Genomic DNA, 17,884 nt, shown 5'->3' with positions numbered 1-17,884 from the left:
AATTTTCATTGCCAGCTACCTTGCCTTCATGTAACCTTTGAGCAAATAACTGCACACATGGCAGGGATCTGGAAGAAGATAGTCAGATGACAAGAGAATAGCTTTACTTGAAATATGACTATAGCTACTCTCTGTTATCCACTATGTTAGTCAGAAAGAAACCACTTTGTAAATTCACCTCAGGCAGATACAAAGAAATGAGAAACATTCTCCTTTGAGAATTTCAGTTAGTTCTGTTTCTGCCATCTTTAGTTTAGCACTTTGGTGAACATACTCTTTAACAAGCCTGGCCATTTGTGCAAACCCTGAGGGCAATTTAGACTCAGACATAGTCAAAGAGGGGAGGGATCTTTAAGAAAAATGTCTACATGGAAATTTTCAGGTAAATGCTAAGTAAAAAAAGGCCTGTAAATTAAATCTACAAAGTTTGTGTTTATACAAGGAATGTTTTTCAGTATTAACTAAATTCAAAAAACAGTACTTCTTCTAGTTGAGCATAAATATTTCTTACAATATTTATTTAATCACAGTTGGCTGTGTGTTGAAATATATTTCCCTTCTAATTATCTATTAGCCAGTTGAATATCAACCAGGTAAAAAATGAACTGTAGAGAGCGGCATTTGCTTTTATTCTACTGTTCAAATGCCACTAGCTTTTTGGTGAAATATCTTTTTAAGAGGAGGTACAAAAAAGTGTGTATTTCTGCAACTAAGCCTCTGATTTAGATTCTAAAAATAGGTTCTGTTTGGAAAGGCCTCTGAAGTCATTTAAATTTAAATCCAGGGAAGTCATTGAGAAATTCTCCTGTCCTTTGAAGTTTTAGGATCTAAAGATAATAAAGCACTCATCTAGATACTATATTCTTATGTGTTACCTCACATTTTTACAAATTCAGGATCTGAAGGAAACTGAATATAAAAGTCATATTTTATAATTCATTAAAGAAACTAAATAGGTGAAGTTCAGGGGTTTGAGAGATTAATTCAACTTTTTATGGAAACATTTGCAATAAATCCAAAGTTAATGAACATTCTGACACTTAATATATTTAAGGTTATAGCTTCTTGAATTTAATATCCAAAATACCCTTCAAAAGGTATACATAAATGCAATGAACCAAAAATAAAGGGCATCAGAGGACAGACCTAATCTCCATGGTATGTGTTAGCCATATTATATCAGGTTGGGCTTATAGATTAGTGGAAACAGCTTAATGGTGGATCTGTGGTAGCATTATAGTTGACAGAAAAATAGTTTCTAAAAAAATTCCTCTTCAAGAAACATCTCTTATCAACTTATAACATTAAATATATTAAATGTTATTACAAAAGTATATTAAAATTTACAGGCATTTTGAGATAAACCAATATTTGCTTGATATCTCAAGTTTTGGTCTTTTCCTTTTCAAAACAAAGATTCTAGAGACAGACTGCCTAGGATCAAAACCTGGTTCTTCTACTCATAAGCCCACAACTTTAAGTTAGTCATTTAAGCTCCCTGTACCATTTTTTCCTCATCTGTAAAGAGTTTATAGAGATATTGTGATGATTAATTTGCATGCATTTATTATTTACATATTTAATATTCATTATTAAATATTTATTAAATAGTCACATATTTATAGGCATGTAAACATACATATAAATCTCTGCACTAATAAATATACATATACCTGTTTTTCTATTTATAACTGGATACATACATATGCATATACACATTCATATATGCATAAACATGCAGTGTGTAGAACTGAGTAAAGAATGAGTAATTTATTTTTATTTTATCATGTTTACTTTGTTATAGAAAGCTAACAAAGGGAAGGGAGGTAAAATAGGGTTAGGGAAGACAGTGAAATGAATCTGACATAACTTTCCTATGTACATATATGAATACACCACAGTGAATCACCATAGCATATACAGCCACAAAAGTGGGATCCTAATTTGCATAGGATATGCTCCATGTTTGTATATATATATGTCAAAATAGATTCTACTGTCGCGTATAACTAAAATGAATAAATAAAAAAATAAAAATTTAAAAGAAAGTTATTGAGAAAAATAATGATCAAATGTTCACAATTGTCAATTTTTAACCCTCCTCTTTGGCTTGATCAAATTTTAGTCAGGTTTCTGGAAACCTGTAGGCTCCTAAACTTGGCTTGACCCCAAACATGAACAAACTATTAAAAAGTGAAATGTGTCCCCATTGTCAGCTTCTCCTAGGACCACAGGAAAACCCTTTTCCTATTGAACCATAAAAATATTTCTCTTGCTTGTCCAGGTTCTTCTTAAAAGTTTGTTTATCTTTGTTCTCCCCTGCTGACCATATTAAAGAAAAATCTTTCCTGTTGGATGTTGTGATCTTGTAGAGTTCACAATTGGAACCTTCTCCCTACTACAGTAGTCTTTCTTTTGAATAAAATCTTACTATATGTAAGTTCAGGTTTGTTTTTATCTGAAAAGCAAACATCATTCCCCAAAACCTTACTTTCTATTGGGTCTCATATTATGATTATTTTGATGTTTTACTTTTACTTTACATCTTACTAAAGTTTTTTATGTTGAAATATCATGACTTAAATATTTTCTAAATTGAAACATGGATAGGTTCTTTCCAGAGTGCTATATACAGAACCTACTTCTTTTGCTTGTTTGTTTTTTTGTTTTTGGTAGGGGGATACTGGGGATTGAACTCAGGGGCAATGGAACACTGAACCACATCCCCAGCTCTGTTTTGTATTTCATTTAGAAACATGGTCTCACTGAGTTCCTTAGTGCCTTGCTTTTGCTGAGGCTGGCTTTGAACTCTCAATCCTCCTGCCTCTGCCTCTGCCTACCAGCCGCTGGGATTACAGGCATGCACCACCACGTTGGACCCTAACTTCTTAATAAATATGTTCCTATATACACACTCACCACAACAGATAAAATTTGTAATATTTGTATTCTTGAAAATTCTAACTATTAAATAATTGATCAATGAGTTCATCTCCAAATTTACCAGAATTATGGAGAATTTTAGAACAATGTTTTGGGTCTACAATGTCTCCCAAAAGATTATGTTTAGACAATACAACAATGTTTTTAAAGTGGGATCATGAGGGCTCTGACATCATGAGAGGATTAATCGATGTGATGGATAGATAATTTGAATGGACTACTTACAGGTGGTGAAAACTGTAGGCAGGTGGGGCATATCTGAAGGTAATAGATCACTGGGGACATGTCTTGAGGACTTTATCTGTCCCTAGATACTCCCCAACTCCGTTTCCCAGCTACTATGAATTGAGCAACTTTCCTCCAATATGCTGTTCTGTCACAATGTTCTACCTTAGAGCCAACCAACCATGGACTGAATCCTCTGAAATTGAGAATCAAAATAAATCTTTCCTCTTCTAAGTTGCTCATACCAGATATCTTTAGACAGCAAAGCTGACAAACACCTAAAATCACTAAAGGCTTTCTCTCCTGCTGTCACAATGTGTGCATGTGTATTAATACATATTAATATGTATATATATGTATATACTTAAATATGTATACATATATATGTAGATATATAATTACACATTAGCAGCCAGTGACATTTTATTACTGTTGATTTCCTGCTTTAAATTGGAGAACTGTTCTTTGAACTTTTGCCTTCTGGGAGGAGTTGAATTTCAAAAATTCATCACTCCCAGATCACACTGTTACTCAAGACAGTTTAAAGAGGCATTTGAAAACTCTCAGAAAAGTATATTGATTTAAAAATCTTGTTATTTTAGTTTTTTCTCAAACATTAATTCAAATTCATTTTGACATTCTAGTCAAACTCCTTTTTCAAGTATTTCTCACATTTAATAAAGACATGTAAGGGTAACAGATTCCTTTCTGACATAACATAGACCACCCTCTGGGAAGTTCTTTTTCAAATGTTGAATTTGGCCTATCAAACTACAATAGGATAATTTATCTTGAAGATCATACACATTTAACTGAGCAACAGTAATGGCAACATTTTGGTGGTTAATATGAGTAGTTTTAAGGCTTAATTAATTTGATTTTCAAAATATCTTTCATCAGAAGTTTAAGGCAAACTCACTTCTTTCAAACTCAAAATATGGTTAAAAAAACAAGGCATAAATTCTGGAAAAAAACATGTCATGAAATATTGAAAACCTGTTTTAAAGGTGGTACAGTTTAACTAGGGAGGTAATAAAAATTTCATAATATGTGTGAAATAGATTATTTTAACAACACAAAACTATCTTTTTCTAGAAAACAGTATTCATATGTATTTGAGCAGAATGTAATTTTTCACAGTGAAAGATGATTTTCTAAAACTTAGTTTCTCAAATAATATAATTTTGCTGATTAACTATGTCTAGTTTATTTCTGGTATCTTTTTCTCTGATCCTATCATATATTCATGGTTTGTATTCACTTTTTGCTATCACTGCTAAAATGTGTACTGTCACTAAAATGCTTCTTTTTTATTGCTAAAATTCATCACAAAATAACTATATTATTGGAACATTCACAAAATGATACTGTCATAGTATGTTGTTTTGGCACAGTGGGAAAAGAAAGTATTGGTGAAAAATAAAATAAAATAAGACTTGAAAATTGCTTCCAGGACTGTATAAATGATACAAAATATGGAGACAGCTCAGCTTGAATCTCTTCTAAGGCAGAACTATAACATATGTCATCTTAAATACTTACAGTTTTAACTCCATGGAATAACTACTGTAGCTTCAGGAGTTTAAGGAAAAAATAGTACAACATATTTTGAAATCAATTTTCTTTGAAATTTACAGTCTTACCTTTCCTGCCTTTTTCCCCTCAGATTTCCGCTGATTTAGGATAAAATGGAGGCAAGGGAAGAAAAACAAAACAAAACAAAACAAAAACAAAACAAAAACAAAAATCAGCTCCAATTTGGTTAGTGCAAATGCATATTTTTAAAAAAGCATGTCAATATTCCAAGTGCAATACTACATACTTTTTTTCTTCTCTAAATGCTTTCATCTTCTAGATTCTTCAGAGGTTTCAGTGAAGTGGTAAACAGCATTGTCAATTTCATACAACAAAATGAAGAGTCATATAAAATCTTGGATTGACATCAAAAATCAAGTTATATGCTTAGGCAACATAGGCACTAATTCTATTGGATATTTCTTATGAAATCATTTATTTCTTATCTATTTTCAAATTAAGGGACCTTTAATTCAAGCCTAAACATATTTTTTAAAACAAGAACTAGGCAAGTTCAGAATTAATGAATTGGAAGCAAACATTAGAAATATCTATAACATATCAGTATACTATCTCTAAATGTTCAATCAATAATTTTAGTGGTTCTTAGTTCTACTCTGGTTATCTAAATCCTTTCTCAACCTATCATGGTAAAGAGACAAGTTACTTCATTTTTTAAGATTCAAGAAATATTTAGGACATTTGTCCTCCTTATAGATTCATTCTCCTTTGTAGATGTTCACAAGTCCTTTCTCCTCAATTGTCTGTTTTACAGTAAGGCAAAATTTCCTTAGAAAGCCTTGTTGAATACAAAGAATCAGAAAATTGAAAAGAGGGTAGAGTTCATTCTGAAATAAGGGTAAATAAAAATGGAAATACAGTCAACATCATAAGAGGATAAATGTTCTGTATTTATTTAGTTGTTTATCAGATATGACCAGACCAAGAGTGTATATATTTTCTCTCATTTTAATATAACTTGAGCTCCAAAATTGAAATTGCAGCAAGGATCAAATATTATCCTAGAAATAAAAGTGTACTTTTTGTACTTCTACATTGTATATTTATTTTAAGCTTAAGATATCAATAACATCCATTGACATCCACCAATCCAACCAGCAATGGATCAATGTTAGAACTGAATTTGTCTATGAAGACATAGCCTGAGGTTATTGCCTTGAGTATTTGCTTCCAAAAACATGTTCTTAGATTTTAATATCGTTAAACAATCAGTATTTAAAGATCTCTTTATTATGAATTAGAATGTTTGAATAACAGATGATAATTTTTAAACTTTCCAAGTGAAAAAAAACTCACAGAACCAAAAATTCCTAAAACTTTATCCATTATCTAAAATACAACATTGAAAAATACCATTACCTATTCTGTAAAATCATAATGAATCATTTTGCATTAGTTTCAGTAGAAATTATTTTCCAAAAACACAATATACATTAGCTGTTAGATGTTTTACCACTTATCACTGAGCAGTCCAAAAGCATTGAGATCTTTAGTGAGTCAAAGATATAAAAGTGTTAATCATCTCTATCTTGGTATTTACTGAAATATTAAAAAAGTGAATGACAACCAATGACTAGTGAGGTCACGATGTCAGAATATATTTATTTCTCTAAGGTATATATTTGAAATAAGAGCATGGCTTATGTTGTGCTACTTTTGTCCTTTTTTGAGAAATTCTTCTGAGAAAAAATTAAAATATATAATGTGTGAAATATTAAAATAGTATTCTGTGGATTTATCTGCACTATACAAATATAACACAATCTATCATCATGAGAGGAATTCTAGTGCATTACTACTAGACAAACATTAGCCTTAAAAGATTATATAGAAATATGTTGGCAAGCATGCAGGTAAGTTGGCAAAATATATTGATTTTGATGATAGAAATTTTCTAATAAAAATCAGTTCTGAAAGGGAAAATATGCTTAATGGCAACTTCTATTTTAATAGAAACACAAGTTTCCCCTTATTTAGAAACTGGTCCCCAAATGATGCACATTAAATCAACAAAAACACAATCCAAAGTAAATTAATATATAGCAAGGAGGGGGAGAAAAGTTAACCAGTCTGAATTCTTATTGGCTCATATTTATATAAGTTGCTTTAGTCATGTAGATTTGTAGGTTCTTATTAAATTCTTCATGTGAATAAATTCTATTTTTCACCACCAATAGATAAATGTTTCTTCTACCACATCTAGTAAATTTCTGATCTAACCAAACCATAACTGATGAAAGAGAGATGGAATATAGTGTGCACGGGAAGTTAAAAAGTTTGTTAACGTCAAGAGTATAACCCAACCAAGGGAATATCCTAAATTTTCAGTAATTTCTCTATTAAATCACAAGGTATTAGTTAATAGAGTAGAAAACTGTAGGCTGGGGTTGTGGCTCAATGGCAGAGCACTTGCCTACCATGTGTGAGGTACTGGGTTCAATTCTTGGCATTGCAAATAAATAAAGGTCCACTGAAAACTAAAAAATATTTTTAAAAACTGTCAGGTAAGTCACTACAGTCAAATGTTATTTGCATATGCTCTGAGGCAGCAGTTCTGTTGATGCAGTTCAAAAAATCAAAACCAAATAATTTTGATACTCCTCAATATCTATGTACTTTTGTGATCAGTGGGAACCACACATATTTGTCTGTTTGCATTTGTGTATTCAAACCACAAACCCAAAGGGTAAGGTGAATAAAAGAGAAAATCTATAACCCAAAATATTATTGCTCTTTTGCAGTCTCTGAAAAAGTCCAACTCCTTTTTTTCCATCCCCAGATTTACAACTTCTCTTTTTTCTGTAATTATCTGTAAAAAGTACAGGTATATCTGCATTCTGGCTTTAAGTATGACATTTTTGTGCATTGCTTCTGCTTACAGTGTGATTGTCCTCTGATCATAAGAATTAGAAATTTTGAACACTAAGATTAATGACAGAAGAAAGAGAGTAAGGCTATAATTGGAAGTCAAGGAAGCTAACATCTCTATACACAGAAAACCAGATAGAGGAAGAAACATACTGGAGAACCTATCTTGAACCACTCTCTGCTGATTAGGAATAAAGTTGAAGAGGACACATAAAGAGACAATGTATTTAATGAGTGCCAATACATGTTAAAAGATGACTGCCATCTCACCCAATAAAGCACCAATCATTGTAAATATTTGCCCAATGGGTCATGTGCATTATCAACTTAAGATGTTCATTAATGATTAAGATTTAACAAAAACCACTTATCAGAATGGCACTGACAGTCTTCTGCAGGACTGGCAGTGTTAATGATGGTAACTCTTCTGAATGTTATGATCAAAATGAAAATGTTTTCCACTGTGAACACAAAAATCCTTACAAATATTTTTCTAATGGATAGATGAAACTGGAGAAAAAGGTTTGTGTGTGTGTGTGTGTGTGTGTGTGTGTGTGTGTATGTACTATGAAAAAGTAGCAACCTGTAAAGTCAAGTTTGTGGTACCACCCACCATGGAACAACTTCCTCCAATATGCACTTAAAAATTAATTACATAGATGCTATAAATGAGGAAAATATCATTATTTAACCTCAATTAATTTTTATTTGGTTTAAAATCCATATACTACTATGTTCAAGTTTACTTTGTTTTGGTAAAAGGACCATGTGGCATTATATTTCAGAGATTATTCAGTTATCTCCTTAGAGTGTTGGTGGCTTTAAAGGAAAGACACAAGTAAATCTAATAAGAATACAAACAAGCCTAAATTCCTTTCTCAACATGTTTGCTTATTATCTCTTTTTTTAAAATGTAAATTGCCACTTCAGAAGAACCAAATTCGTCAAAATGTGTCTAGATATTACTACTGCTTATTCTGCTTTATCTAAATGGGAGAGTGGCAAAAGGATAGTACAAGCAATATCTACAAAACAGTAAAGAGAATGGAACATTTGAAATAATAAGATTTAGGTTTCATTTCTGGTTCAAAAGTAGTTGTATGTTCTTGAATAAGCAAACTTTGGAAGATATATATTTACCTAAAACATCAAAGCTAGGACATTAAGTACATTTTAGTGTTAATGGTAGTGACAATGATTATATCATCATCACTGTAATTGCTACTGTCATATTTTATTTATTGTGTGAGAGGCATTCCAGTAAATTCTTTCCTAGTATCATCTTATTTACTTCTTATAATGATCCTGTGATTATGGGTATATCATTCTCATTTTACACATGAGAAAAATGTGCATTGAAGAAGTTAAGAAACCTACTTAGAAGTTAAGAAACCTACTTAGAAGTTAAGAAATCTACTTGGGAGGGACAAAGTTGAGGTTTGAAACCAAGTCCACTGGATTCTTAATATTCTAGAATGTAAGTTTCTTGGCAGTTGGAACTTTAATCATTTTGGATTTAGAATACTGCTGTGTTTTCAATGCACATGTCTGGCAAAAAGGAGACCTACAATAAATATTTGCACACTCATTTAAAGAATAAAATATACAGCTTTAGTCTCCATATTTGTGATTATAGATAATTAGAGTCATTGTATAATAATTATGACTATTAGTTAAAGTAATCATTCTTGAACCATACTGTTTGGATTCAACTACTGGCTATATATCTTTTATCTATGTTATCTAAAAAAAGGTTTAATTTTATCTTTTTACCTTAGTGCCATCATTTGTGGAATGGAGAAATCAGGAGTTGCTAGCACACAGTATGTGTAAGGAGGATTAAATGGATAAATTAAGTGCTTCAAAGACTAGCTGCTATTTGTTTGAGCTAGCTACAATTAGTGGTAATTTATTTTGTACTCTTTATTGATATATAATTTAAATATCATATAGCTCTCCCATTTATACTGTCAAGTCAAAATTTTTTGTATATTCATATCTGTAACCATCACTACAGTCAATTCAAGAATATTCTCATTACCCAAAAAGAAATCCCATACTCTTTAACTATCACCCCCTTATTATTCCCAGCCAACCCCTCAGATATAAGCAACCATTAACATATTTTCTATCTCGATAAATGTCCCTTTTGTAGACATATAAATGGAGTCACATAATGTGTGATCCTTTTTTACTGATTTGTTTCACTTTGCATAATGATTTCAAGGTTAATTCATGTTGTAGCTTGTGTTCAGAATTTTTTCTTTTATATTTACATAATATTTAGTTACAAATATTACCATTTTGTTCAAACACTTATTCATTGGTAGATATTTGGCTTGCACATTTGAGCTGTAATTAATGATACTGCTACAAATATTCACATGTAAGTTATGTATAGATATGTTTTTTTTATTTGTGTGAATTTATAGCTTGGTGTGAATTCCTAAGTCAGATGGTAACTTTATAACCATTTGAGGAACTTCTAGATAGTTCTCCAAAGCAACTGAACCATTTTACATCCTTCCAGGAACATGAGGGTTCCAATTTGTCCATACTCTTACCAAAAAGATAACTTAGTTTTAACTGATTAACTTCATATTGACGTTTCTAAGACTTATCACTGTTAAAATCAGAAAGAAAGTAAAGTTGGAAGAAGAGATTAGGAGATAATGGGACAAAGATATTGCAGTTGTTATGCAAAGACTGAATGAATGAAGAACACCGGATTAAAGATATGTGAAATGATGTTTCTTGGACTCTTCATCTTTGAATTGAAATATGCAGAGATTATAAAAATTACCAGACTACAGTAAAATGAAATGGACATTAAGTTATGCTTTTTCCCAAGATGAAATGCTGGATTCAATCTAACAAAACTGTACGAGATCAAATATTCTCAAAATAACCCAGGAGCAGAGTATTATGGATGATAATAAACTTCTATCTTCTTACCAGGAGCCATAGTTGAGTTAGAATACAATTGCACCATTTTCTCACATAATTCTTTTGATTTATTTAAAGCCCCGCTTCTACCCTAAATCGTCTTTATACTATGACAGTAACAAAAGCAATGTGACAGACTTGTCTGCTTTCTGAAAATTTATATGTCAATAGAAACAATGTTTCATTTTGAATTATTTGAATTTGCATAAAGATAACTCTGCTGCCAAAGATGTATGCAATTGCCTCCCATATCACTTTAAATTACAGGATCATCTTAACATGTCATTCTTGCAAAATGTGAAAAAATCTGACTGAGGATGTTGTATTGTGTCTATTAAAGCTTGTAGATGTTTGCAAAATGAACATCAAAGCAATAAAGGGATTATGAGTATAAACAACAGAATATAAATGATCATTCTTATTTACCAGAAGGAATGCCTCCTTTTAAAATGCAAGCGTACCAGATTTCTTGGTATGTAAATTCCCAGTTTTCATACTAGATGAAAAAATGATAAATAAAAATATAAAATCCAAACTTCAGGACAGACAGAGTATTTTAAAATAATACTGCTAGTTTACTAGCACAGGTTTCAAGTTAAAGTTAAATGCTAATATAATCAATCTATGTAACTACTACCCTAGTTAAGGATATAACTTTCTGATAGTGACTTGAATCTAGATTATAATTACATTTCTTTTATCTCTAAAGTTTGAATTTTAATGTAATGCATTGTAACTATAAAAATGTTTGGAACTTATTATAAACTGCTTGATGTCAGTATTTTAGTATTTTCTGTTTATTATTTATAAGGTGAGACAAACTTTATCTTCTGTAATTGTCATATAGCTTTCTTGAGTGCTTAGTTGGCTCTGATGTATTCTCCCTACTCTAACCCCAGTGCCAATTGCATGCTAAACTTCTTCTTTTAGTGCATTTTCTGTGAAATTTTCAGCCTATTTCAAATTATGTAAGGAAATCGAACAATAGGATAAAGCTATCTGTTTCACATTATGTGCTTTTGTTTTTGTTGTTTGTTTTGCTTTGCTTTGCTTGTGTCTTCCTTTCTTTTTTGCAGTAATGGGGATCAAACCCAAGCACTCACAGATGTTAGGGAAGCACTCTACCACTCACATACGTCACTGGTCTATTCATTTTTCCAGTTGATTTTTTAAAAATTCTTAGTTTTATGAGGTTTCAAGTATATCTTGACACTCTAAAGTGAAGTGAATATCTGTATGGGTGGAATAGTGTCCTTCAAAATTCTAGTTCACTTATACCTGGAACTGTGACCTCATTTGAAAACAGAGTCTTTACAGATACAAACTAAGAATCCAGATTTGAATTGATCTGAATTTAGGGGGAACACATATCCAATTACTGATGACCTTGTAAAAGATGAAACAACAGATTCTCAGAGAGAAAAATTCCAGGTAAGGATGGAGGAAGAAGTTGAAATGATGCAGCTATAAACCAAGGAATGTCAAGGACTACAAGTGTAACCAGAAGTGGGAAGGATTCCTCCCAGAATCTTTCAGAGAGAGCCTGGCCCTGAGGATACCTTTACTTCAAACCCTTAGCTTGTAGTACGGTGAAAGAGTAAATTTCTGTTATTTTAAGCCATATAACTTTGGAATAATTTGTTCTGGCATCCATAGAGACTAATATAAACAGCCCAAATAATATGTTTTCATTCAGGAAAAGAAGTAGCTAGGTCAAAATATGAATTCTTCTATCAGTTAATGAATTTATCAAACCAAAATGCTTGAAAGAGTTTTGACCACAAATCATTGTTTCTATGTACTTTGTACATTTCTGGATGACTGGGATGAATAAGTAAGGATGGCACATGGAAAAAGCATCAGTTTTTAAATAACTAGATATAGGTTAGTCCGTGATCACTCATTCATTTGTAAACATTTACGAAGAGCCTATTTGGTAGTATGTACAAAATTATTAAGTCATAAACAAATGAATGAGATAAGGTCCTAAAGAACTCATAGTTTAACAGGAAAGCCAGACCTAGAAGCAATAATTATAATCCAACATTTTAAGTTTTATGACGGGAAGACAAAATGCTCTCACACAGCAAAAGAGCAAAGAGTTGCACAACACTGACATCTATGAATCTCAGTTTATTAATCTGTAAAATGAAGACAAATAACCCATGTCCTTCTTATAGTTATAGGTTATTTTGAAAGTCAAATAAAATCGTTTCTCCTTGTCTCTCCATTCTTCCTTATTCTCCCTCCAAAACAAATTTTGGCATCTACTATTTTTAAATGTCTTCTGAATTAGGTATTTTACATACATTGGCTGAATTAATCTTTAAATATTTCATCATGGTAAAAATATTAACCTACATCAATATTTGTGCAAACTGAAGAACTAAGATTTCTTCTTTTCATAAACCAGGTTGTAAATAAGAATGTAAATGCCTTTTCACAATGGTCTGCTATATAACTTAGACATAAATATATTCTATTGGAAGTTAATGTGTTTTGCCCTAATACCTAGCAATAGATACATTGCATGATACATATTTCAAATATGTATGAATAACTGTGAACACATGAAAATTATGTAATTCTTATATAGTACTTAGTTTCCTTACTAAATTATTACCAGTGATAAAACATTACATTAAGATGTTTTTCAGCAGTGCAGCTTTTGTATTGCTCTTTATGTTAAGCAAATGCATTTACACTTACCTAGTGGAGTTCTCTAAGTTAATTTTCCCTCAAAAATTTATAATTCCGTTTATTTTAGCTAGTTTTACATATGCAAGTAGTTTTACATATGGAAGTAACATATCCAACTCCATAGCATGAAGCCTTGAGTATTAATCAGTTCACTTTCTAATGTAGGCAAACTACTACATTGAAAAACTGACATTTCCAATTCAATTATTTCAGTTCTCTGCCCAGTTCCAGATACATCATGTGCAAAGACAGCATGAAATGTATGGAGAAAAGACCCAGGATCAAAAATCTTTCTCACTTTCAGGTAGGAGGGACTGTCCAATGTGACAAAGCTGGGAAATATGCTGCCTTAAATGAATTCATATTTCTTACTTCATTTCTAACATATTCATTCATTCACTTATTCCTTCATTCATTTGCCAGGCTAGTTACTCAGTCATTAATTCATTCACTAAGCTAGCTAGTGATTATAGTCTCAATCAGGGAATAAAGGCATGACTATGGATCATTATAATACATGTGGTATCCAATAGCAATTATCTTCATTAATAGAGGTATAGTTGCACAATTTTATCTCTCAGAGAATAATTTATAAATATTTAGTTACAGCTTTAGCAGAGAAAATGAACACTAATTAAAGGCACAACTTAATATTTACCACAGATCAACTCCAATATCTATAATGCTGCCAGATTTGCATGAGACAGAAATAAACACTCCTCCTGAGTGATCCACGAAGTCTTGAATTATCAAAGGCTTGCATTAAAACTGCATAAGATAAGGTCTGAGCTTTATTTAAAAAGGTATTTCATTCCCCTAGAGGATCATCTGCCTCGGGCATCTTCCCAGTATTTAGCTCTTAAAGTATCTAAAAATATTTTAAGCTTGTACATATTTTACTGCTTTGTGAAGCTATCATGTAGATTTTTTTCCATTTTACCATATTGAAGTTGTTATTTTCTGCTTCCAATTCGACATAAAACAGCCGATGGTTCCATTTATCTCTCTGACTGAGTTTATTCTCAGCAGAGCTCTGTATTCAGGGCAGTTTTATTTTTATTATTGGTTATTTTATTGTATTTTTGGAAGAAGGAAAGAGTTATAATTCTTTGGGAGCTTTTATTGTGGAATTTTATCAATCAACCAGTATTTATTGAGCATCTACTGTGTGATAGAAATTGTACTTAAGATCTTCAGCTCTGAAAGTGGACTGCCTGGCTCAAAACCATTTCATCACTATTAATGTCATGGCCTTGGGTAAATTTCCCAATCACTCTAACTACTCTGCTCGAGTCTGTTTACGTGAAAATAACAGCATTAATAATGGTAACTACCTGACAAGGTGGTTGTGAACACTAATTGATACACTTAACACACTACCTTGTCAGCACTCAAAATACTGACAATTATTTTTATTGTCATCATCATTATTTTAATGGTGCACTGTGTGAAACCTTGAAATATCTATAATACATAAGGAGATATCTTATAATCTTCTGATCAAGTCAGCTACTGGAAAATATTAAGAGATTATCAATTAATTGCTAATATGTGTGACAGCAACTCAAGTGGTAATAAAAGACTATGTGTGGGAAAACTTTTGCTTTGAACTATTAAGTGAATCACTACCTCATGAAAATGAATTTAGAAAACTGTATAATAATGATCTAGTTTGCCTGAAACATATAAAATATGCTTTTAGAAAAATCAAACATTTTATTCAGCTAGTGACTATGGTCCAAAAGCAAAAGGCTAAGTTTATTAAGGATTTTAAACATTTATCAATCTACAGAGCCATATGATTTAATGCATGGTCCTTAATGTAAATAAGTGAAACAGAGGTTTCTATCTCAGGCTCATGGGACCAGAATCTTGACCCAGATGATGAGTTCTTTATCATATTCACTCTAATTGTGGCTCATCTCGAAATGATTAGGTCTATTGTTAGAAAGAGGCAATGTCAGCACTAAGGATGCAGTGATTAATTTAAAAATCAGTTTAATTCTTTTGGATATATTCTAATATTCAATTGAGCCATGGACCCAAATTATTAAGTGATTAAAGAAAATGTAATTGCCACCCATTATTCATATTCATCCCATGAATAGGAAGTACTCATTGCAAGCAAAAAACAGCACAAAGTAAAATATTTTATAAGCAGTATTATACAGATACATAGAAAAACTTAAAAATGGGCTATAGGTACAACATTTGATGTAATAATCAGGGCACCATTACAATGCCCTAACAAAATCTGGTTTAATTTAGATGAAGGTCAAATTTCCCTTGGGGCCAGGAGGACCTTTTTTTCCCCCACTATTATGGCAACCTTAATTATTTCCTTTATTCCCAAGAAAGGGCAAAAAAAAAATGAATCTTAGTCAGCCCTGATTATATTCTCCAAAAGATTCATTCCAAATAGTGGTGGTGCTATTGGCAAATGAGTTGACACTAATTTCTTTGTTTATCACAAAGACATGTTTCCAAGTAGTAGTATTTTCAACCTTAAAACATTATCACTGTCCTATTGTTTTTATAATAAGGTCACAGCTAAACTGAGCAGAATTTAATGTACATTTGTTTCCTTGGAAGACAGAATATGTCAAAATAAGAGTAAAGATGAGCCTTTTCTTCTCGATGAAAAGGGAGAGTGGTATACATTTTGTTAATTGCATTTTTGTTCCTTAAATAATAAATATTCTAACTTCTCCAGATTAAAAGAGAGATTGTGCAAAAAACAGATACATAAAGTCAGAGAAGTAGAAAAAATTTAAAAGTCCTTTATACTATACTTAGTTCAGTGCAGAGATATAATAATAATGAAGGTAGATTGCCCAGATGAGTCATCCATTGTGTCTTGATATATAGATTCCTCTAATGTCCTCAAACTTTAAAAGTATGGAACTTAAATGAGTCTAAATGAATTTGAGTTTTCCATAATTCTCTTGAAGTGGACTTCAAGTTAATTCACAACAACCAGTAAGAAAATACACATAAGTTTATACTAAGAATTATATAACTAAATCAAGATGAAATCCTCAAAAATATATAATTACCCACAGGAAGACAAGAAAAGAAAACCAGAAGAATAAGAGCCGAAGAAACAAACAGAAAAAAATAATAAAATGGCAGAGTTAAAAGTTGACATATCAATAATTTCCTTAAAATTAAAAAGAAAAAAAACTAATCAAAAGACCAGAAATTGGTAGTGTTTTCAAAAAAAAGAACAATCACAACCCAACTATATACTACTTATAAGAAACTCATTCAAATTATTGACTTAGGCAGAAATTAAATGAATGAAATTGTATATACTATAAGCATTAATCTGAATAAAGCATATAGAGGATATTAATAACATATAAATGAATTTCATATGAAAGAAAATTATTAGAGATGAACGAAGTGTGACATAGTAATAAAAACTCTTACATAACAAGGGGACATACAAATCCAAAATTTGAATGCAATAATATGAACCAAACATTCATGATAGACCCGACAAATCCTCAAGTGTATCTGGAGACTTCAACATCTCATTCTCATTATATAAGAGACATAAAATCACCAAGAGCAGAAATATGAATAACACCATCAACCAGTTCTAATTGATATAAATAGCATTAATAAGAAATTGAACTATAGAGCATTCTTCCCAGGTAGGTCAGAAGACAAATATTTTTAAACAGTCAAAAAAATATATTACCAAGGTAGACCCTATTTGGAGACACAGAATCAATTTATAATTAATTTAAAAATTGAAACTGTGCAGTGATTAACTATATGACATTAAACTAGAAATCAGTAAAAGACAAGCAGAAGAATAATGTTTGAATATGTAAAAATTAAATAATATACTTCAAAATTACCCATGAGTCAAACAGGAAATCTCCAAAGAAATAAAAACATATACAGAGCTGAGTCAAACCAATAAATAACCTATCAAAATTTGCAAATAACAGTAAACAATGTGCTAAGATGCTAATTTATAGGCCTGTTTACACTGGATGAGGAAGAGACTCGAACATATAATCTAAGTGTGTTCTTTAAGAAATTAGAAGAGTAAAACAAACCCAAAGTAAGAACAACAAAGAAAAGATACAGGCCGATGTCAATGATGTTGTAAACAAGAAACCTTAGAGAATATCAGTGAAAAACATGGCTAGTTCTTTATAAAAAATATAAAATAAATAAAGTTGAAAGCATGTAGCAAGAGTGAGAAAAATAATGGGGATGCAAATACTATATCAGATATGAATAAGAAAGTATCTCCATAGATCATAAAGCCATTAAAAAGTAAATAAGGGAATACTATACACAAATTCACACTCATAAATTTGAAAATTGAAAGAAATATACAAATTCCACAAAAACTACAAACTAACAAATTTTGACCAAGAATAAATTATCTTAAAAGTCTTAAAACCATTAAAGAATAATTGAATTTTTAACTTAAAAGTTCTACTTCCCTCCAAAAAGTAGACCTCTCTAGCTCTACATGATTTCCCTACAGAATTTGGCCAAACTTTTTAAGAAGAGTTGATTCCAATCTATGTGCATTTTCCAAGAAAAATAAGAAGAGTGTTTATCATTTCATTTTATAAGG

General features: G+C 31.2%; 1 protein-coding gene across 9 annotated transcripts in view; it reads right to left on the bottom strand.

Annotated features, from left to right (window-relative positions):
- Pcdh11x (protocadherin 11 X-linked) overlaps nt 1–17,884 on the bottom strand; it is a 685,340-nt gene that overhangs the window by 329,737 nt on the left and 337,719 nt on the right. For 4 of the 9 annotated variants that reach the window (XM_047536275.1, XM_047536279.1, XM_047536276.1 and 1 more), the window contains exon 4: nt 4,812–4,841. The exons of the other annotated variants lie outside the window; for them this stretch is intronic. In XM_047536275.1, coding sequence (XP_047392231.1) covers nt 4,812–4,841 — 30 coding nt within the window. The remainder of the gene's footprint in view (nt 1–4,811; nt 4,842–17,884) is intronic. 9 annotated transcript variants of the gene reach the window in all.

Source organism: Sciurus carolinensis, chromosome X (assembly GCF_902686445.1).
Source record: "Sciurus carolinensis chromosome X, mSciCar1.2, whole genome shotgun sequence".
NCBI lineage: Eukaryota > Metazoa > Chordata > Mammalia > Rodentia > Sciuridae > Sciurus > Sciurus carolinensis.
The sequence above is the reverse complement of the archived record's forward strand: the minus strand, read 5'-3'. Positions and strand labels throughout refer to the sequence as shown.